Source organism: Cricetulus griseus, chromosome 7 (genome assembly GCF_003668045.3).
Source record: "Cricetulus griseus strain 17A/GY chromosome 7, alternate assembly CriGri-PICRH-1.0, whole genome shotgun sequence".
Lineage (NCBI taxonomy): Eukaryota > Metazoa > Chordata > Mammalia > Rodentia > Cricetidae > Cricetulus > Cricetulus griseus.
This window is the reverse complement of record NC_048600.1, coordinates 69196810-69218984: the sequence shown is the minus strand read 5'-3', so window position 1 is coordinate 69218984 and position 22175 is coordinate 69196810. Positions and strand designations below refer to the sequence as shown.

The window sequence follows — 22175 nt, the reverse complement described above, 5'->3', positions numbered from 1 at the left end:
TGAATGGATGGATAGTTGGGTGGATGGATGGTCATGATAGATAGATTAGATAGATAGATTAGATAGATAGATAGATAGATAGATAGATAGATAGATAGATAGATAGACAGACAGGCAGGCAGATAGACAGATGGACAGACTGATAGATACATGGCCAGACAAATAGACAGATATATAGATGAAAAGAAGGACTGCAGCATAAATGGGCAAATGGGTGGATTGGTAGGTAGACAGGCAGATGAATAGCAGATGAATGAATGGGTGACTCTAGTTTCCCTGGAAATGAGAATCTTGTGTGTGAAAAGCCTTTGGGGTCTAGGCATGGTGGGGCACTGATGCCTGTTTAGAACTCGAAAGTGGGTCCACCCTAGCACAGAGAGAAACAGTTCTCCAAAAGCTGCCCTCCCAGCAGGGGAGACACAGTATAGGACAATAACTCTGTTTCAACTTCAAGGAGAGGCAGGTGGGTGTCATTAGCTGAGGAAGAAGCCCTAAGCTATGTGATTGTCACCCTTTCCCTTATAATCTGCCACACCATCCTGGCATCTGACAGAGAGGGTGAAAGCTTGGTTTGCTAGAAACAGCCATCTTTCCCCCTTCCCAGTCAGGCCTCTGACATGCTGGCTGGTCACATGTCACTTGTCCTCTCTATTTTGGGTCTTTGAAATTTTAAAGTACCTTGCCTTTTTTCTCCAAATAAGCCCCAGGATCAGTGGCAAGGAGGTTGGAGCCAGAGAAATGATGGACACGTGGGCTCAGGCAGGTGGAGAGAAAAACATCATGGGTCATGGTAGCAGCTGGCTGCCCCAGATAGACCCCAGAAGACCTGGCTCCCAGAAAGCTATTCCAAAGTTGGGCACTCCAGCGCTATGCTAAGGAGTCAAACTGCCTTCCCCCTGCCTGCCTTCCTCTTTAGCATTCTTCCCCTCAGGAGAGAACATCTTCAGTCCTTCATTCAACTTAGTTACATTTAGTCAACCCTCTCTGGTCTGTGCTGGTTGTGGGGATCCACTTTGTCCTATGTGGTCATGTCCTATTCATGACAGCTCCTGTCCTTGTAGAGTCAAGAATCAAAGAGCCAGATGTGGTGTCACTCACCTGTAATCCCAGCACTGGGGTGGCAGAGGCAGGTGCATCAAGAATTCAAGGTCCACCTTGACTGCATAGTGAGTTCAAGACCAGCCTTGGCTATGTGAGACTTTATGTCAAACAAACAAACAAACAAACAAACAAACAAAAAAACTCAAAGGATCAAGAGGTTAGTCTAAAAGGCTTTAAGGCCCTTTGCAAAACAGACATTCTAGTCCCTCTGCCTCCCCCCTTCCCGCCCCCCGCCATGTTTTCTCCACTGTAGAAGCTGATGGTAATTATTTTCTGACTTTGCTAGACCAGGATCTGCAGAGAGACACCAAATGTTTAGGAGGTAAAATTTCAGCTGGACACTGTCTTTTTTTCTGGCAACAGGGACTTAAGGGCCTCCTCTGGTCAGTCTCTGAGCCGTGTGCAGATCAGGTCTGACACTGGACTTCAGGTCCCTGGATCAGACTATCCAGGGTGGCACTGTGAAAATGCAAATGTGGCTGGCTTTAGAAGGCTGAAGAGGGCAAAAGGAGTGTAGGCAGGAGGCAGGGCCAGCATGAGCCATCCCTCCCTGCTCTGCTATCTGGCCTGTTTCTCTTTGTTTGCCCAGGGTTGAGATCAGGTTGCAGGAGATTCACAAATGGCAAATGGCGGGAAGAAGGCTGTTTCCCTTTCTGGTCACTCACCCTTTGAGTACTTTAAATAGCAGCCCTGTACCCACACATGCTAACCTCTGAAGAGGCAGCTTCAGTGACCGAAGGCAGAAGACAGACAGATGTCTGGCTGGATTCTGTGGTAGGAGCCACTAGGGCACATAGGACCATGGGAGGACTCCTGTTTTGCCCACCTCAGTCCTTGAAGGCACAATCAGCAGACCCCTCGACACTCCTCCATCTACAGGGCCTTTTCTGATCTCCTTTTGGAGCTGGTGTTGATCTTAGCTGTTGTCTCTATAACTTGCCTCTCTCTTTAGGTGTTTACTATAGCCATTTATGGCTCATGTCTGCCACTGAGCTTAACAAAATTAGATCTTTGGTCTTTCTGAATCTTCAGCCCTTGGCCCAGGGCCTGGCACAGATATGCTGTGTGCCTGCCTAGTGACGGCCCCTTGTGTACTGGATTTACCTGGTGGTTCTCTCAGACTCCATATTTCTCCATGCTGTATGGCTGACCCACATCTGACTCCTCCATGAAGCAGCCCATTGTGCATTCAGCTTTGATCTGATGTCTGAAGTCTCCTGGCTCTCTGCCTTCCTCTTCTAGCCTGCAAGGACCCTGCCAGCTTATCCTTAGATGCCAGTTCACAGCTCAGTTTACTGGGCCCTCAGGACCAGTGCTCATCTTGGCATTGAATTGGAGAGCAGCTCTGGGTCCCCCTGAGTAGCTGGCAACTGTTAGATTTGTGCAGCTGAGTGGAGCAGGGAAGAGGGCTGGGGCCTGTGGGGCTTCTCAGGGTTTGGTTGTAGAAGCCACCTTAAACACTCCTGCAGTGGTTAATATAATTTTGTTAACGGAGATAAGAAGCTTTGTAAACTGTAAAATGTTGTGAAAATTGTTAGGAGTGCTGGGAAGGTGGCCCCATCTTCCTCAAAGTGCTTGCTAGGTAAAACAAGAGGACCTGTGTTCAAGCCCCAGAACTCAGTCTCCCACCCACCCCCCAAAAAAGCATGGTGGTACATCCTTGTAATAGCAGTGCTGGAGGAGGCAGAAACAGGTGGATCCCTGGGATACAGTAGCCAGGCCACCTATGATAGGTGAGCCCCAGGCCACTGAGAGACCCTGTCTCGAAAAATAAGGCGAGGCAGGCATGGTGGCTCATGCCTTTAATCCTAGCAGAGGCAGGTGGATCACTGTGCATTGCAGACAAGCTCAGTCTACACAGTGAGTTCCAGGACAGCTGGGGCTATGTAGAAAGACCCTCTCTCAAAAAACAAAAATGAGATGTATGGGCGGGCAAGATGTCTCAGTGGGTAAAGAGGCTTGTAACACAAGCCTGACATCCTGAGTTCAATCACCGGCACCCACCTAAGGTAGAAATAGAGAACAGACTCCACCAAGTTGTCCTCTGACCTTCATGTGTGCATCATGGCAGACACATTCCAACCCTCTAAACACGGTAATGATAAACTTGTAGCCATTCTTAACAAAAATAAATAAGGTAGGACAGGGTGTGATGGTGCATACTTTTAATCCTAGCACTTAGGAGACAGAGGCAGGGGAATCTCTGTGAATTGAAAGTCAGCATTGTCTACAAAGCAGTCCCAGGTCAACCAGGGCCACATAGTGAGACCCTATCTCAAAACAAACAAAAACAAGATAGAGGACACCTGGGAAACAGCACCTATGGTTGACCTCTGACTTCCAGAGACACACATACCACAGGTGATGTTCTTGTCACTCACCGGGGCCATTTCCAGCCTTCTACTCAGCCAGGCTTTTTAAACTTTCCTGGTGGTGCCAGGTGGTGAAGGGGACGAGCCTTGGCCAAGTCACCTCTCTTGGAGGAATGACATTGTCCTTTGAGCTGGCTGCATCTGGTGGTTCTGAAGAGTCAGCCACACCCTTCCCAGGTGACCACAGTGCTTGTTTTTTCTCTGGGGAACAGAGCTCAGCCTGAGCTAACGGACTGTCCCGGGGCCAGGTCCAAGGTTGGAACTCACCCTCTGCTTTTCTCTCCACAGAGTGCCATGTATCGAGGCTCTGTCCATGACTTCCCAGACTTTGATCCAAATCAGGATGCTGAAGCTTTGTACACAGCCATGAAGGGCTTCGGTGGGTGTCAGCTATCCAAGAGTGGGTCCTACCATGAGGAGGGTGCATGGGACATAGCCAATCCACCCCACATGTGACCTACCCTCGAGCCATTTGCTAGTATTCTGTGACTTTTCCTAGAGAGACATGAACAGACTTTATTCTACCCAGTTAGGGCACCAACAACTAACCAAAGACACCATTCCACTCATCTAGTAAGGTGATATTTTGTTTGTGATCTAGCAAATAAAGCTTGCCTGAGGATCAGAGTGCAAAGCTAGCCACACTAGTTAGCCATAGAGGCCAGGCAGTGGTGACACACACCTTTGATCCCAGCACTCAAGAAATAGAGGCAGACAGATCTCTGTTAATTCAAGGCCACCCTGAGCTACACAAAATTGATGCAGTCTAAAAGAGAAACAGCTCACACTAAGGTGATCTCAGCACTTGGGATCCCACACCTTTAATCCCAGAACTAGAGAGGAATATAAAGCCGGAGGAGACAGGAGCTCAGTGCAGTCTGAGGTTTGGCAGAGACAGAGGTAGTCTGAGGAGCAGTACAGTCTATAGACAGGATGGCCCTTTGGTCTGAGCATTGGTAGAGGTAAGAACACTCTAGTGGCTGGCTGCTTTGCTTCTCTGATCTTTCAGTTCCTCCTCTCCCAATTAATATCTGACTCTGAGTTTTTATTATTAAGAACAACTAGAATTTTTCTACAATCTATTTGAGGAACCAGTGAGTTTATAGGGGTTATTTACAGGAGCATAGGTGACCCCAAAACAGCTGCATGACTGAAAAACCCACTCATTGGGAAGCTGCCTCCTTAGTACCCCCTGCCCAGCTTGCAGGCGCTCCAGAAGAGAGGCCTCCCACTCCAGCCATTGTTACTGCGTTTATAAGCTTGGGGAAGAGCCTTATGGCCCATGTCTCAATCTGGGCTTTCTGAAAATGCTAAGGTCCCTGAACTTCTGCTCCCTGTAAATTTCATGAGCTTCTAAGTCTTAAGAGCCATCCCTCCTCCATCCTTGAGAGAAAGTCCCCTTTCCAAGGAAATGGCTGCACATAGCTGTTGGTGGGGGAGGAGCCTGGAATGTTGCAATGTGGTTTGGTTTGTGTTTTGTTCCTGTTACTAGGGATTGGATCCAGGACTTAATACATGCTAGACAAACACTCTGCTTCTAAGCCATGTGAACAGCTTATTTAATTTTTGCCTGTTATTCATATTTTATCAATTTACAATATTGTCAAACCAAAAAATATATATGTGAAACCACTAAAGAGAGATAAAGAATACCAAATCCTTACCCATAGACCCAAGCTTAAGGAATGGACCTGGTTAGTATAGCTGGGAACCATTGTGAGTTGGCATCCTCCTGGTGACTCCCCTGCCTTTCTTCAGGGTGACCACCTTTGCTTGTCTGCAGTTGGCAGAATATATGCTATTAGGACATCTGGGTTTTTCTAAATCAAGTGCATTGTGAGGCCTGGTGAAAACCCATACCTGTCTCTGTGCCTCAGTTTCTGTGTTTGTATCATAGAGAGCTCAATCAGGGACCCTTTGAACTCAGGTGTTATGAATGCAATGACTCCTCTCTGTGGGGACCAGTGGTTCTCAACTTGCAACCCTTCAATACATAAAATTATTACCTTGCTACTTCATAACTGTAATTTTGCTACTGTTATGAATTGTTGGGTTTTTGTTTTGTTTTGTTTTGTTTGTGGGGGAGGGAGTTAGTTTTTCAAGCCAGGTTTTCTCTGTGTAGCTTTGGCTGTCCCAGAACTTGCTCTATAGACCAGGCTGGCCTCGAATTCACAGAGATTCGCCTGCTTCTGCCTCCCAAGTACTGGGATTAAAGGCGTGTGCCACCCCTGTTGGCAACTGTTATGAATTGTAATATAAATATCTTATATTCAGGATAGCTGATATGAGGGGTCTCGACTCACAGGTTGAGAACCACTATTGTCCCCTCCTTGTTAAGAGCAGAAGATTTCTACAGATTACAGGAGCTGCAAGGCCTCTGCCTGATAAAGGAAGCAGTCCTGGAGGGCTTCCTGGAGGCAGGCTGGGCAGGGTGACAGTGTAACTGAGTGCAGTAAGCTTGCATGTTGTTAAGCAAGTCAAAATCAACAGTGGAGACTTGAGTGGAGGAAGATTTATTACCCGAGGCAAGCAAGAAGGCTGGCAGTCATTTCCAAGCCAGCACTCTCACTGAACAAACCAAGCATGGACATTTTAATGCAAGCCCATACAGATTCACATAGCCATGGTCCCATTCCTGAGTGAGCATGTGTTTGTGTTAGGAGTACAGTCCCAAGCATGCTCACTTTAAAGTGACATAAATGCCTCTGGGTATGCTCCATTGGCACCATGAAGCTTTAATTGAAAACAATCGAAAGGACATTTTGAAAGCGCATTAACACGGGAGTCTGAACCTGAAGGAGTCTTGCTTAGTCACTAACAAAGAGGTGCCCTCAACTCTTTTAGGCAGTGACAAAGAGTCCATTCTGGAGTTGATCACCTCCCGCAGCAACAAGCAGAGGCAGGAGATCTGCCAGAGTTACAAGTCCCTCTATGGCAAGGTAAGCATGGCAGTTGAAAGGCCAAGGGGGAAGGGAACCATCACTTCCTGTCTTGCTATTTAGGATCCTTTCCTAGCATTCTTCTCCAACTCTGCCTTCATGCTGGCTCTTCTTCCTCTGCTGTTGTCCTTCTGACTCAGGTGTCATCTGTGTACCTTGGGCTGGGCATCCTGCAGGCGTTAGGCCTGCACTGAGAAAGCAGACCTGTGCCACAGCCACTCTCTACACTCCCTTATCCTAGGAAAGATGGACAGTGGAGCAGACAATGGTGGGGGAGGGCAATGCTGAGGGCTTGAACCTGAATGGCCCACTTGCTGCTAGCTGCATGACTTGGGGCAGCGGCCTGGAGTCTCTAAGAGTTTTTTTTTTTTTTTTAAGAGGTAATGGTAGTGTCTCCTCCCAAGAGCTGGATCCAGCAAGGCGACTAGGCCTTGGACCAGGCAGAGAAAGCATTTACTTATCACTCCTTCCAACCATGGTGCTCCTCCATCCCCAGGACCTCATTGCGGACTTGAAGTATGAGTTGACAGGGAAGTTTGAACGGCTGATTGTGAATCTGATGAGGCCGCTTGCCTATTGCGATGCCAAAGAAATTAAAGATGCCATCTCGGTAAGAAGCATGGGTCTAAGTGTGCACTTGGAGTGCAGATATGGGTAATAAGTTCTGGGCTTTGCCACAAGCTTGTGGTCAGCCCCTGCCCATCCAGCATGTGTGTCCTGCTTTAAGAGGCAGCCTGCCTCAGATGGGTTTCCTAGTCTTCTCCAGCCTGACAGATGTGGACAGATGTTAGGGAAATGTTGACCCTGTAAAATGGGGACTTTGTTCCGATCTCCATGCCAGGAGTTATAGTCCTGAGAAAGTGAAGACAAATGCTGTCCAACACACTAGAAGCTGAGGGCACAATAAAAACTAACTATTGCAAGAGGACCAACTTGAACCCAAAAGACTACAGAGGATCTGGTAGGTAGGAGTGCAGAGGACATTCCAGGCTGGGGGCTGTGTGTTCAGGTATGAGCAAGACTTACCTGCTTAAGGCAGAGGGATACCCTCTAGGAAGAGGGACCAAAAGCCTTGATTAAGTATGGTAGTACAGGCTAGCAATCACAGCACTGGAGAATGAAGGCAATGGGATGATAAGTTCGAGACCATAGCCTAGGAAAAGTATGGGAGGGAATAGGGCACTGGGAAGATGGCTCCATGGATAAGTGTATTGTAGGAGTAGGAACAGGTGACACCAGGGCCTACTGGTTAGTCAGTCTCGCCAAAACAGCAAGCTCTAGGTTTGGTAAGAGACCCTGTTTATCATTAAAATGGAGAGTGATAAAGAAGACACCCGAAGATAACTTCTAACCTCTGCTTGCATATATTTTTGTGTATGCATTCTCACACAAAGTCCCCAATTTAGGGTGTGTGACTCAGAGGTAGAATGCCTGCTTTGAAGCTCTGGGTACCATCCCTAGCACCCTAAAAAATTATACACAGAGCCTTTGATTATACCTGGTACTTTACAGTTTATAAAGTCTATGACCTCTGCCATCATTGAGTTCCTACACATAGATTCAATTCATGAGTGGATACACTTGACCATGTGAGAATATATTACCTTCCCGGCTAGCCTTAGAGTTTAGTAGTGCAACAAGGAGCTTTCCTAATGTATAGATGAGAAAACTGTGGCCAGAAAGATGACATCATTATTGTTGTTGTTGAAGATTTTATAAATGTTCATTTTATATACAAAATACTAGCATACTTCCTCCATTGGGTGGGTAATTTGGAGAATTCATTCAAAGATCACTCAATCTGACTTAATGAACACCATGTTCTCTAGGGATAGAACTCTGGCAATAAACATTGAGGCTCTATTTTCCCCTCAGGCTGTGAGGCTTTGTGCAGGAATGACAACCCTGGTATAATCTCTGCAGTTAACTTTACTGTGCCAGCAAAGTTGCCAGTGGCCCATCTTGCTTTAGGTGATGATTCTAGGAGGAAAAGAATGCAGGACTGTGTTGTTTTCTGAATTTTTATTTATTTATTGAGTCAGGGTATCATGTAGCCCAGGCTGGTCTTAAACTCCTAAGCCTTCTGTCTCTATCTCCAAGTACTGGGACTAGAACATTGTGCCTACCATGCCTGGCTTTATGCAGTGCTGGGCTGAACCCAGGGCCTTATTGCATGCCAGGTAAGAATTATACCAACTAAGCCACATCCATGAGAAGTCATGAGAGTTGCTGTACAGGTGGGACTAGAAACCATGCCTTGAGTCTTTGGATGGCATCTTCCAAATGATGCTTAAAAGCTGAGCCAAAGAAACCATGACTGCAGGAGGTATCACAGCCCAGGCTGCTCCAGGGTCCCCTCATGGCTAAGGCTTCCCATTCTGCTCTACCCAACATGTTCCTTCTCTCCTGCAGGGCATTGGTACAGATGAGAAGTGCCTCATTGAGATTTTGGCTTCTCGGACCAATGAGCAGATGCACCAACTGGTGGCTGCATACAAAGATGGTGAGCTGGGCAGGACAAACACTCATACTGCAAGGATGGGGACATTAAAAGTAACCATCTGAGGCTGGAGAAATGGATCAGCAGTTAAGGGCATTGATTGCTCTTCCAGAGGACCCAGGTTCAATTCCCAGCACCCACATGGCAGCTCACAGCTGTCTGTAACTCCAAGATCGGACAGCCTCATACAGACATACATACATGCAGGCAAAACACCAATGCACATAAAATAAAAATAAATAAATATTTAAAAAATAACCATCCACCTTCCCTCTGACCTATCCATCTCTCTAACCATCTGTTATCCATTCAATCATCCATCTATCCACCCATCCTTCTATCCATCATCACACTACCCACCCATCTACCATTCCTCCATCCAACATACATCTATCCTCTCATACATCCACCTACCATCCATCCATTCATCCATCATCCATCATCCATTATCCATCAACCCATCCATCTACCTTTTTCCATCTTCCCATATATCCACCCATCATCCATTCACTCATTCATCCATCCATTCACTATCTGTCTATCCATCCATCCATCGTCTATCAACCCATTACCATTTATCTATTCATCCAACATCTATCTACCCATCGTCCATCTACCCACTTACCCATCCGTCCATCTGCCCATCCATTTACCACCTACCCATCCACCTATCCTTCCATCCATTATCTGCCCACCCATCTATATTACCATTTGTCCATCCATCCAACACCCATCTATCTTCTTATCCATACACTCATCAATCCATCTATCCACTCACTCATCTATCCATCTACTCATCCATATCCATCTTCCCAGCCATATATATCACTCTATCTACCCACCATCCTTCTGTCCATCCATTCAGTAAGTACCTGTTCTGTGCTAGACAGTGTACAGGTTCTTAGGAGATGGTGATAGATAAAAGCAATATGGTCTCTTGATAGCTGGAACTTGTAGCCTTGTGAAAGAATGATGAATCTCAGAGAAAAATAATGATGACATACAGTGGTCAGATTTTACAAAGGAAATGAACAAGAGCCAGACTTTCCCAAGATAGGACCTATATCAGAAAACCTATTTTAGGAGGAAGTGAGGAGCTTGTTGTATGGAGAATGGGGTAACAGATGGTCCTTCTGGCAGAGGGACAACAGTATATAGAGCCCTATACAAAAGTGAGTTAGGTGGCCCAGATGAGGCTGGAGAAGTAGAGGGTGGGTTAGCATCACAGAGGACTTTGTAGTCAAAAGAGCACTAATATTTTACTCAGAGTTCAGTGACAAGTCAGGAGTGTTGCGATCGATATGAACTTTGTGACAGTTGCCTTGTCATTGTGGGTAGAAGAACCCTCTGTCCAGGTGAGGATGATGATACCGTGGAATGGTACAAGGGGATGGAAGTAGGAAGAATCCACTTCATTGTGTCCTGGTGCTAGCAGCTGTGAAGAGACAGTTGCCATGGTAGCCATGCACATTGTATTAAGATTTATAACAAAAACTAATCATATGGAGGGAGCAAAAGACCTCTGTTCTGGATTCCAGAGGCTTTTGGGGATGAGACTAGAGCCCCTGTGTTCCTTCCACAGCCTATGAGCGAGATCTGGAGTCTGACATCATTGGAGATACTTCCGGCCACTTTCAGAAGATGCTGGTGGTGCTGCTCCAGGTAGGTCTATGAGCAGACATATGTCCCTTTCTACAGCTCTCCCCATGGAGCCACAGGCTCCTTTCACTGCTTCTCAAACAGGCATAGGAGGACTGCAGGGTGTGAGGGTCTCCTGTAGGCCGTGACTGATTTACTGACCATCCCCATTTGTTTCATCCTTTCAAGACCACTCTGAAGCCTAGCCTCTGTCTGTTGGTCTATCCTTGTCCCAACGTCCTGCTTTACACAGGCTTGTGCCCTGTGGAGAGCCAAATGCCTCATTCACAGCCTCCTTTCCCTCCTCATGTACATCAAAGACCCTTCTGGGAGTTCAGACCTTAGAATACAAGTCCCAAATCCTCATAGGTAAATTCTTGGTTTAGGGGGATGAGAGACCTTAATATTAGCACACAAATGTGCAGTCCTAGGCTGAACCTGATTGTATGCCTAGATTTCCAGTGTTCAAGAGGTAGAGGCCACCTAGTCTACGTCGTTAAGTTCTGGGTCAGCCAAGACTACATAGTAAGACCCTGTACCATCCTTTACCCCTTGGGCATTATTGTCATGAAGTGACCTGGAGAGTGCCAAGACCTGTGGCCTTGCCATCTAAAGCTCTGTCTTCAAAGAACAGGACTTTTGTCTGCCATCCTGGGATGGAGGTGCCAGAAGGACCTCAGTCATTCCCAGGTCTCCTGTTTGGTCAGGTGTACAACTCTACAAAACAGACACTGGGCATTTCTCCTGTTCAGTCACTCTTCTGGGCCTCCCCGTGGCTCCACACTCCCTTGTCTCTCCATCCAGGGAACCCGGGAGAATGACGATGTTGTAAGCGAGGACTTGGTCCAACAGGATGTCCAGGTAAACTATAAACGATGCTGATGAAGGTCTCTATGACTCAGCCAGGAGCCTGATGGGAAAGGAGAAGTCAGGGGTCTTGTGGTGGGGTAGGGGTGAAGCCCTACCAGAAATCCCTGAACCAGTGTGGTTTTTATAGGATTTCGTCAGAGAAAAGATGTAGGTTTCTTTCAGAGGTAGCAAGTGTGCTGGAGTAAAATGGTAGACTGTGCTTGATATCCAGTACCCATGTAAAAAAAGCTGAAGACACCACCTCAAAAAACAAATAAGGTGGACAGTTCCTGAGGAACAACACCCGAGGTTGACCCTCTGACACACACCCACACACAGAAAGAGGAAACTATGGGAGCTATGGAAGGGAAGAGAAGGAAAGACATTCATTTAAGAGACCACGGGGATAGTTGTGGAAGAAGGAGGGATGTCTGATCTGGGTTGTGAAGGTTGAATGGGAGCTTCCACAAAAAGGAAGATGGGAGTGTGCAAAGGTCAAAAGGTCACCGATAACTTCAGGATCAGGAAGCTGTTCTGAGTGGCTTAGCCAGTGTGTCCTGTCTCCCGGAGTTTGTTCTTTCCTACGTCTCACTCACTTCTTCCTTCTCAGGACCTGTACGAAGCAGGGGAACTGAAATGGGGAACAGATGAGGCTCAGTTCATTTATATTTTGGGAAACCGCAGCAAACAGCACCTCCGGTTGGGTGAGTTCCCAAACTGAGACACCTCCTCAGGTGACACTGAGAACTCCTTTCTCTTCTCTTTTCTACTGATAGTACTGAAGCCATTTCATCTCCAAACTACATACCAGCCCTGCTGTGGGTTGTATAGTTCTTTACCTGAGTCATAGCCAGGACAGTAGTAGCCCTGTCTCAAGATACAGTCCTGCACAGCAAAATGGCACAACGGTGTCACCTCCCAGCCACCGACCCTAAGTGCTAGCCCTAACCTCCTGCTAGCATTTGACTCTTGGCTGTTTTGTCATCCCCTTCAAAAGTCTCTGTTCTTTTTTGTTGTTGTTGCCATGGCAACATTGTTAGAGGTCATATCTGTCTGTCTGTCTCACTAAGTGTTTGATGAGTATCTGAAGACCACGGGCAAGCCAATTGAAGCCAGTATCCGAGGGGAGCTGTCTGGAGACTTTGAGAAGCTGATGTTGGCTGTGGGTATGTACTGGGGGCCGCAAAGGTGTCTGGGATGTTGTCCCAGAAGTAAGGGGATAGGAATGAAAGGGATTTCCATGGGGTAGAGTTAGAATATAGAAAAGCAGATGGTAGAGGCTTGGTCAAACAGCATGGCTGAGGCCACAAGTTAGTTGTTTTTTGTTTTTGAGACACGGTCTCATTTAGCCCAGATTGACCTTGAATTATGAGGTCAGCTGAGGCTGATCCTGGACCTCCTATTCCTGCCTCTTCATGCGTGTGAGTATTTATGCCACCATGCTAAGGACTTTGTGTGTACTGGGAAAGCCCTCTCTGTGTGTCATTGGGTTACATGCCCAGTCTTGTTTCCTGCTTTCTTTTCTTTCTTCCTTTTTTTCTTTAATTTATCTGCATTGTTGTTTTGCCTGCATGTATGTCTGTATGAAGATGTTAGATCCACTGAATGTGAGTTCCAGAGAGTTGTGAGCTGCCAAGTGGGTGCTGGGAATTGAACCTGAGTCCTCTGGAAGAGCAGCCAGTGTTCTTAACCACTGAGCCCATCTCTCCAGCCCCCTTCCTTCCAATTCCTTCCTTCCTTCCTTCCTTCCTTCCTTCCTTCCTTCCTTCCTTCCTTCCTTTATGAGGCAGGATCTCCTATATCCCATGCTGGCCTCAACTCACTGTGTAGCCAAAGATGACCTTGAATTTCTGATCCTCTTGCCTCTATCTCTGGAGTGCTGGGATTATGGAGTGTGCATCACTCCCAACCAAACACACACACACACACACACACACACACACACACACACACACACACACACACGCTTCCCTTGTGTTTAAAACTAGAGGTACTCTGAGGCTGAGGGCCATCAGAAGCCAGGAGTCTTCCTGCCTTTGAACTTGGTGGCCCCCAGGAGTTAGGAACAACTGGTAGCACACAGGTGCAATCCCATCACTAGGGAAGACTGAGGCAGTAAGACTGCGAGTTTAAGGCCTGCCTGGGCTACAAGAGTAAATTTGAGGCTAACCTAGGCAATTTAGCAAATGTTGTTTCAAAATAAAAAGTACTGAAAGGATGTGGGCTATATCTCAATTTTAGGGCACTTCCCAGCACATCCAAGGCTAGAGAAAGAGAAGGTGAGAGGGAGGGAGGAGGGGAGGGGGAGAAGAAGGGGAGGGAGGTAACGATGCCTCATTTCCCTTTCCCTCCTTTTCTCCAGTGAAGTGCATCCGCAGTACCCCGGAATATTTTGCTGAAAGACTATTCAAGGCCATGAAGGTATGTAGTGGGTTAGTGGGAATGAGATTGGGGGAGGGAAGCCTCTGCCTACTCCCTCAAGACTGCCCAGCTTTTACCAAATCCTTGGTGGCCAGTGGCCAGAAAGAGCCTGTTCTGGTTTGATTTTTGTTGCTGTGATAGAATACTGTGGCCAGGAGTGAGGAAGGGGGTGGGGAGGCAAGATAACAAAAGCAATTTAGGAGAGGAAAGGATTTATTGGCTTATCCTTCTAGGACACTGCCCATCACTGAGGAAAGTTAGGACAGAACTGAAGTCGAAATCATGGAGGATGCTGCTTGTTGACTCACTGAGGTTCATGCTCAGCCAGCTTTCTTATATAGCCCAGGACCACCTGTGTAGGAAGTAGTGCTTATCACAGGGGTTAAGAATGCTGGTTGAGCTGGGCAGTGGTGGCTGAACCCTTTAATCCCAGCACTCAGGAGGCAGAGGCAGGTGGATCTCCATGAGTTTGAGGCCAGCCTGGTCTACAGAGTGAGTTCCAGGACAGCCAGGGCAACACAGAGAAACCCTGACTCAAAAACAAAAACAAACAAAAAGAATAAAAGTAATTAAAGCAGAGCAAAGTGGTGCATAGTTGCAATCCCACAGCTTGGCATGGTGGCGCGGGAGGATCAGTAGTTTAAGGTCATCCTGCACCTTGTCACAAAAGCACAAAACCAGGCTGGCAGGTACAGGTGCTTGCTGCCAAGCCTAACAGCTTTAGTTCAGTCCTTGGGGCCATCATGGTGGAAGGCAGGAACACGTTGCCAAAAGTGACTGTGACTTCCACACACATTCCATGGCATGTGTGTACCCACCCACACAACTAAACAAATGTAATTTTTACAAGTTTTATGAGTTGGAGAGATTACACAATGGTTAGGAGCACTTACTGCTCTCCTAGAGGATCTGAGTTCAGTTCTCAGAACCTATATCAAACAGCTCACAACTGCCTGTAACTCTAACCCCAGGGATCTCATGCCCTTTCTGTCCTCTGTATTCAGCTGCAGGTATATGGTATATATACATGTATATACATAAATAAAAGCAAAGATAAATCTTTGAAAATTTTTAAACCGTGAAAATAAATAACAAACCAGAATGTTCCTATTTATATCAGACCACTTTAGAAAACACTTTGCCATCTGTCAGTAATCTCTCCATATTCATAATGCTGATCATTGTGACCAAGCAACTGGTTTCCCTCTAGGCTCGTTCCAAAGGACAGCATTTCCCAGGCTTTCTTTCATATGACACCAATGATATCTGTGATATTTATATGGCACATTAGAGTTAATGAATATTTGCTATGAGAGATTCTGGAGCAAGGGCTGTCCTAGCCCTTCTTGGCTACTCCAAGAGTGCAAGACACATAGATGGTCAGACATTCCCTATGAGTGCTGTCCTTCATGCCCTCATGCCCTCATGTCCTCCAGGGCCTGGGGACTCGCGACAACACCCTGATCCGAATCATGGTCTCCAGGAGTGAGCTGGACATGCTTGACATTCGGGAGATCTTCCGGACCAAGTATGAGAAGTCCCTGTACAGCATGATCAAGGTGAGTGGGTGCTGGAGAGGATGGGGAGAGGAGCTCTTCCACCACTACCACCTAGGTCTTGGAACCTCTACATAGGAGTGTATGAGTCTTGAGCATTCCAAGAGCTCTTGATTTAGGACATTTTCGAAGAAGTTTAAGCATCAGGGTAGCTGGTAACAGAAGCAACTAGAAAGAAAGGTATGGAGGCTGGAGAGATGGCTCATCTATTAAGAGCACTGGCTGTTCTTCCAGCCAGGTCAGTTCCCAGCACTCACATGAGGGTTCACAACTATCTGTAATTCTAATTCTAGGGGATCTAATGCCCTGTTCTGGCCTCCCTGGGCACTGCACCCATATGGTACATATACATACATGCAGACAAACACTCATATGTATACATAAAAATAAATAAAACTTTAAAAAGTAAGACATGACTGGATCCTGCAGGGCTTGTAAATAGACTTTAAGGGCCAGGATGCTGTCCCAGGGGCAGTGGGTATCCACAGTCTCTGCACAAAAGTTCATTAAAGAACACAAGTGAGCATTAATTAGAGAACCCTGGAGCCTGATGGGTGATTAGTGCTACCTCAGGGGTGGTCGTCTCATGAAGCCTTGCCAAGAGATCATCAGATGTAGTAGTTTTATAAGCCAACAGAGAAAAAGATCCAATTTGTGCTCATAAATGGTACCCAACAAGGATTTTTATGAGTGTCATGCATTGGACATTCCATGGGGAAATAAGTTTACAAAAATCTAGAAAAATCAAAGATTCTGTTGCACAGGGTCTTTACCCTGGAAATTCTCATAACTGCTAATATTTTGAGGTCCATTCCAAAGCTTCAAAGGATAAAACATCTGTATCATTGTGTGGCCTGACCAAATATTTGTTTCACTTTGAGCATTTTCCCGTGGGTTTGTTCATGGACTTGTACTTTCATGGAATGTTTCCCTTGAATGTGCTGCACCTGGGACAGTGGAATGAATGCCAGGGCCATGGGAGAATAGCAAGCATCTGGGAATCCCATGTTTAGTGAAGTCTGTATGGCAACAAATTGTTATTACTGGAAGTATTTATACCTCAGGAAATGTGGCAAATGACATACATACTCTAGAGACTTGTTCCTTCCTGTCTTTCCCAGAGAGCTGATTGCTGGATAGTGACCAGTACTGCACTGTTTGGTGGCCTCAGCCACTGCAGGCAGGAGGAGAGGCAGGGCTGGTGTGAGTGAGTGTTCTGCACCACCCCCCTCCAAGAAGAGCCAGGGCTGTGTTTAAGGTCATCTTTCCTCCTCTCTCCCCAGAATGACACCTCTGGTGAATACAAGAAGGCTCTGCTGAAGCTATGTGGAGGAGATGATGAGTAAGTGGGTTCTGGGCCCAGGATGGAAGGATGACCTGACTCTGCTGGTGACCATCCCCAATGGATGGGTAGATTGCATGAGCCTGGGTCTCCTCTGAGGCTGGAATGCCAAACGAGGGTGAAAGTGGCCTTCGGCATTCCAGTCTCTGCTGTCTTGGGGGTCTGTGTGTCTGAACAAGTGTGGTCTACTATACATGGAACCCTCTGCTGTGTGAACTTGGAAGTCAGTCCACTATCTGGACCAGGAATTAGAATTCAGGATTTAAACTGGGCATGGTGGCACATACCAGAGGCAGGCAGATCTCTGTGAGTCCAGCCTGGTCTATGTAGCAAATTCCAGGACTGCATAGTGAGACCTTGTCTCAAAAAGTGAAAGGAGAGAGAGAGGGCTGGAGAGATGGCTCAGTGGTTAAAAACACTAGAATTCCAGAATTACCATCAACCACATAATGGCTCACAACCATCTGTAATGAGATCTGGTGCCCTCTTCTGGCTGGCAGAGGTACATGCAGACAGAACACTTTATACATAATAAATTTTTTTTTTTTTTTTAATGAAAGGAGGGGGAGCTGGGAAGAGAGGGTCTTGAGAAGCCACGTCTAAGAAGGCCTGGTGATGAGGACTGGCCTGGCTTCTTTCTGTGACTATCAATGTACTCTGTGGAGAGCTGGGGAAAGAGGTGAGGTGGCAGGTGGGCTGCAGGGGCCCTTCCTGGAATATTAATCTAGGTGACTATGTCATGACATGACCAACTTTATACCAAGGAAATTGTGGGTGCTTTGACTTCTTTCTCCAGGATTCAGTGATCAGTTAAGGAAGGGACATGAAAGCTTCCTGTTGACTATGCTCAGGCCACAGAGGCCACAAATCCCATGCCACACACTGGTGGTCCAGGTGCCTTGCAAAAAGAGAGATGGGAGTGGTGAAGCCATATCCTTCCCTTGGCTTATTTGAGAGGGGAAGTCGCCCATGTTATAAAGAAGAAGAGATTGAGGGACTGTCCTACTTGGGCCTGAGACCAACGAGGCAGCTAGGGAAAGCCCACTGCCTAAGTTAGGGGGAGCTCAAGGGAGGACAGAGAATCACTGGACTAGAGGGTCCTTTGATGAACTCAGACCGGAGAAGAAATAAAGCCAGATAGGTTTGTATTGGTTAGGTGCTGTGTGCATGCATGCATGGGTGTATTAAGGTATACATTGTGGTCTCACCTAGTGTTCCGTGTGTCTTTGTATTAGAATGTATGTGGATGTCTCACCCTACGTTGTGTGTGTGTGTGTGTGTGTGTGTGTGTGTGTGTGTGTGTGTGTGTGTGTGTGTGTGTGTGTGTGTGTGTGTGTGTGTGTGTGTGTTGATTATATGTGTATGTTGGGCATAAGACTGTGCTGGAAGCGTGGAGTGTTGCCCGTGATGACATTCCCTCCCGTCCTCTCCCCGAACCCCTCCATTCCAGTGCGGCTGGCCAGTTCTTCCCGGAGGCAGCACAGGTGGCCTATCAGATGTGGGAACTTAGTGCAGTGGCCCGAGTCGAGGTCAGACCCTCCCCACTTCCTGCTTGACCTCTTGACCACTGGCTTTCACTTGTGCTTGCACTTTTCCCGCGGAGCTGGTTGGCCCCCAGCTGCCCCCTGGTGGCTAACCCGAGCTGATGCGTCTTACACCTGAAGCTTCCAGATCCCTGCCTTGGTTCTAATCGCCCGGGAAGTGTTCTGCCTGCTCTCTACTAACAGGGCTTTCTCCAGCGAGACTGGGCTGGTTCCATGGGGGCCTCTGCATCCTGGGCCTGGCATCTGGGCTTCGTATACTGAGCTGCCCTCAGTAGAACAGAGGGTACCCCTGGGTATATTACCACAGGGCTCAGGGGTGTTCTCCTGAGCACCCTCACGCTTGGTGGTCCACAAAGGACAAGATGAAAGGTTTCACAGAGGCTCCTGGCAAACCAGTCCAGACACTGTTGGGTCCTCACCATTCTCGAGGCATCTATGCCTGAACCTTTCTAATGAGGGGCTTATTCATGGCAGTCCTGGTGACCTAACAGCTCTTGAACTCTGATATTCTAGTCTTCCCTAAATTTGAAGACAAACACAGGAGATCTCAGGTGTCTGGGAGGAATGAGCTTGGCTTGGCAGATGGAGGTGTAGGCATTAATTAACACCCAACTTCAAAAGAGCGTCTACTTCTTTTCAGTTCCACCAGCCTTTCTGATAAGTACAGAGAAATTGGCTTGGTGTCACATTGGTGCTTTGCGAGCTGGCTGCCCTTTTACACAGAGAGCTGAGGCAGCTGGCCTAAAGTTCTGGTCTTGGCAAGCAATAGCATCTTAGATTTGGTGGCCTTTAACCTGAGTAGGGGCAGGCATTACATTTATTTTTATGGGTGATCATCTGTTAATGGCGTAGGATAAATTCTTTCTAGTTTGTGATGGTATATAAAGTATAAAATTATCTTATAATTTTATAAATTATAAAATTTATAAAAAATAAAAAAAAGCTCAAAGCTGGGGACGTAGCTCAGTAGTAGAGTATTTGCCTGGCAAGAGTGAGGCTTTCAGTTTAGTTGCTACCATTGAAAAATATTTTTATTAATTTGTTAAGTATTTTTTAAATGTCTGTTATGTGTCAGGCACTTGTTAGCACAAGAGGATATAAAAAGTATATACAAAAGTTTAGGCTTAGGACGTTGGTGGTCCACGCCTTTAATCCCAGCACTCAAGAGGCAAAGGCAGGCAGATCTCTGTGAGTTCGAGGTCAGCCTGGTCTCCAGAGCGAGTGCCAGGATAGGCTCCAAAGCTACACAGAGAAACCCTGTCTCAAAAAACCAAAAAAAAAAAAAAGTTTAGGCATGGTGATTCATGCTTTTAAACCCAGTACTCAGGAGTCAGAGACAGATCTCTTTCAAGACCAGCCTGGTCCATTTAAATGTACTTGAAGATAGATCTGTTGAGGCTAGGATGTTGCTTAGTATGTCAAGCACCCCTCCCCCAAATTGTTCTAAACAAAACTGTTTAAGCAAAGATCAGGCATGAAGATGCCCATTTTAATCCCAGCGTTCAGGGAGACAGATGCAGGGGCAAGCAGATCTCTGAGTTTGAGGCCAGTCTTGTCTCTTTAGGGAGTTCCAGACCAGGCAGACCTACATAGTGAAACCTTGTCTCTACACAAAATAAAAAAATAAAAAATAAAAAAAAAACAGTAAAACCCAAAAACCACTGAAGCAAAATAAAAAAGAAACAATTAAGAAATAGCAAATACAGGAAACAGCATGAATGTCATTAAGTTATGACTAAAATTTGGGAAACTATTTCACTTCTGAATGTTTTGGCCTCCTTACCAAGGTGCCATGACTACACCAAGCATCAGGTCACCGAGGCAGGGTGGCTGGGATACTGAGGGGCCCCAGCCTCTGGAGCTGAGACTGAGCCAGGAGCTGCCCACTTCTCTGTCCAGCACTCACCTCTCCCCAGGCCTGAGACTCTCTGCTCTCTCAGCCCTGGGTGGGCTTTGTCTGCTGTGCCTCCTTCCCCAGGCTGCTTGGCTTGGGACTCAGCCTGGAAAGCCCTGGCCACTCTGCATGCTCTTCTCTGGACCTGGCTCCCCAGGGGCCTCCAGACACCTGCTGAGCCTCTTTTCCCCTTCTCACAGCTGAGGGGTACCGTGTGTGCAGCCAATGATTTCAACCCAGATGCTGATGCCAAGGCCCTGCGGAAAGCCATGAAGGGGATCGGTAAGGATGACAAGGGCCAGAGAAGGTCTCCAGGCAGCAGCCTGGCAGGTTTGGCAGTAAGGAGCCAGGGATGAAGCCTCCAGCTAGGTGCTGCAGGATGAGGAGGAGTGTGTGGGAGCCTCCTCCACCTCCGGTGGGAAGGAGGGATAGGAGAGGATTTGGAATGAACTTGACCAGAGTTCTTCCTAGACGCCTACATGTCTGTCCTATAGCTTCTGAGAAGGCACCTGGTGTGGAAGAAAATACTGGTCATTGAGCTTTAGGTGTTGATCAGTATAACTCTGGATAAGTCCTTAAACAGCTCTGGTCTCACTTTCCCAGTGTGTAAAATGAGGTCTATTGACCTAAGAACCCAAACCCCAGTGCTGGGGTGACAACACCCCAACTGTTGGCTCCTCTAGGCTGCGTTTGCTGACAGTGGGAAAAGCCACTGCATGAGTGTAGATGGTCAGCTGTCTGCACCCAACTGGGCCTGTGCTTGGAAAGCCCTTGCTGGGAGGGAGAATTGGAGGAGGTGGGCACTTCTGTTATCTTTCCTTCTTCCATATGCCCAGCAGCAACTCCCAAGGGGTCCTGCACCTCCTGGGTCTCAGTGAATTCTTCTCATGAGAGTAATGCCTACCTAGCATCTCTGTGGCCGTGAAACTACAGGGGCAAATGCTTTGAAAACTAGATCCCCGTGTCAGACCTGAGGTTGGTGGCTCTGACTGACAGGCTGGAAGTAGTGTCCTAATGCCTTCAGCCAACCTGCTACACTTAGAGAGACTACCTGGGAGCCACTGTCAGGGACAGTTGAAGACAAAGGAAATACAGTCACTAACTATGCTGAGATTACAGGATTGGAAGGATCCTGTTCATGTTAGAGATGTGGAAAGAGTCCCAGAAAGAGAAAGGGACCTTCCCAAGGTAGGCAGCCATTGCCAGAGCCAGGATTCGAACTCAGAGCTTCTGGCACCCAACCCACTGCTTGCCACCCCAACTGCCAGCCAGGTGCTTATCACCTAGTGCCTGCCACCTTCCTGATTGTAGTTTTATCTCATCCAGTGGTATGACAGAAAAAAGCAAGGAGCCCACAGGGGCCAGGAGCACCTGGCAACCGACCCAGGCCTTTACCCTGACAAAGATTGATGGGAACTGTCAGTGGGTGGAGGGATGCTGGGAAAGCTGAGCCACAGAACCTCCTCTGAGGCATGTGGCTTTGGTGACCCAGGAACTGATGAAGCCACCATCATCGACATCATCACACACCGTAGCAACGCCCAGCGGCAGCAGATCCGACAGACCTTCAAATCTCACTTTGGCCGGGTAAGGGTCCTTCCTCCCTAGTCTGGATGTCGCCTCCTAGTGAGGCTCAGCCTGTCACTGCCAGCTCTGTGCAATTAGGCACCAGGGGCTTCATGGTAATAAGGCCCCCGCCTGGCTGTGGCATCGTGGAATATTTTGCCCTTGGGTCACTCTGTGCCCCCAGTTCTTTGTGATCAGTGAGTGATATGTGTGTGAGATGGCTTGGTGGGGACTCAGTCAAAGAAGGTGACAGTTTCTGTGTGGTTCTGTCCTTGCAGGATTTAATGGCTGACCTGAAGTCGGAGATCTCTGGAGATTTGGCAAGGCTGATCCTGGGGCTCATGATGCCTCCAGCCCATTACGATGCTAAGCAGCTGAAGAAAGCTATGGAGGTACAGTGCACATACTTGACAATGGGGCAGGGGTACTGGTACTCAGGGTCAGAACTGCAGT

The 22175-nt window shown here is 47.4% G+C and overlaps 1 protein-coding gene across 3 annotated transcripts in view; it reads left to right on the top strand.

Moving 5' to 3' along the window:
• Nucleotides 1-22175, top strand: part of Anxa6 (annexin A6) — a 53495-nt gene that overhangs the window by 16275 nt on the left and 15045 nt on the right. For all 3 annotated transcript variants that reach the window (XM_027427466.2, XM_027427465.2, XM_027427467.2), the window contains 15 exons: nt 3762-3852; nt 6318-6412; nt 6909-7022; nt 8825-8915; nt 10495-10574; nt 11355-11411; nt 12010-12103; nt 12470-12565; nt 13762-13820; nt 15257-15379; nt 16660-16718; nt 18169-18247; nt 20357-20438; nt 21649-21743; nt 22001-22114. In XM_027427466.2, the coding sequence (XP_027283267.1) occupies nt 3762-3852; nt 6318-6412; nt 6909-7022; nt 8825-8915; nt 10495-10574; nt 11355-11411; nt 12010-12103; nt 12470-12565; nt 13762-13820; nt 15257-15379; nt 16660-16718; nt 18169-18247; nt 20357-20438; nt 21649-21743; nt 22001-22114 (1329 nt within the window). The remainder of the gene's footprint in view (nt 1-3761; nt 3853-6317; nt 6413-6908; nt 7023-8824; nt 8916-10494; nt 10575-11354; nt 11412-12009; nt 12104-12469; nt 12566-13761; nt 13821-15256; nt 15380-16659; nt 16719-18168; nt 18248-20356; nt 20439-21648; nt 21744-22000; nt 22115-22175) is intronic.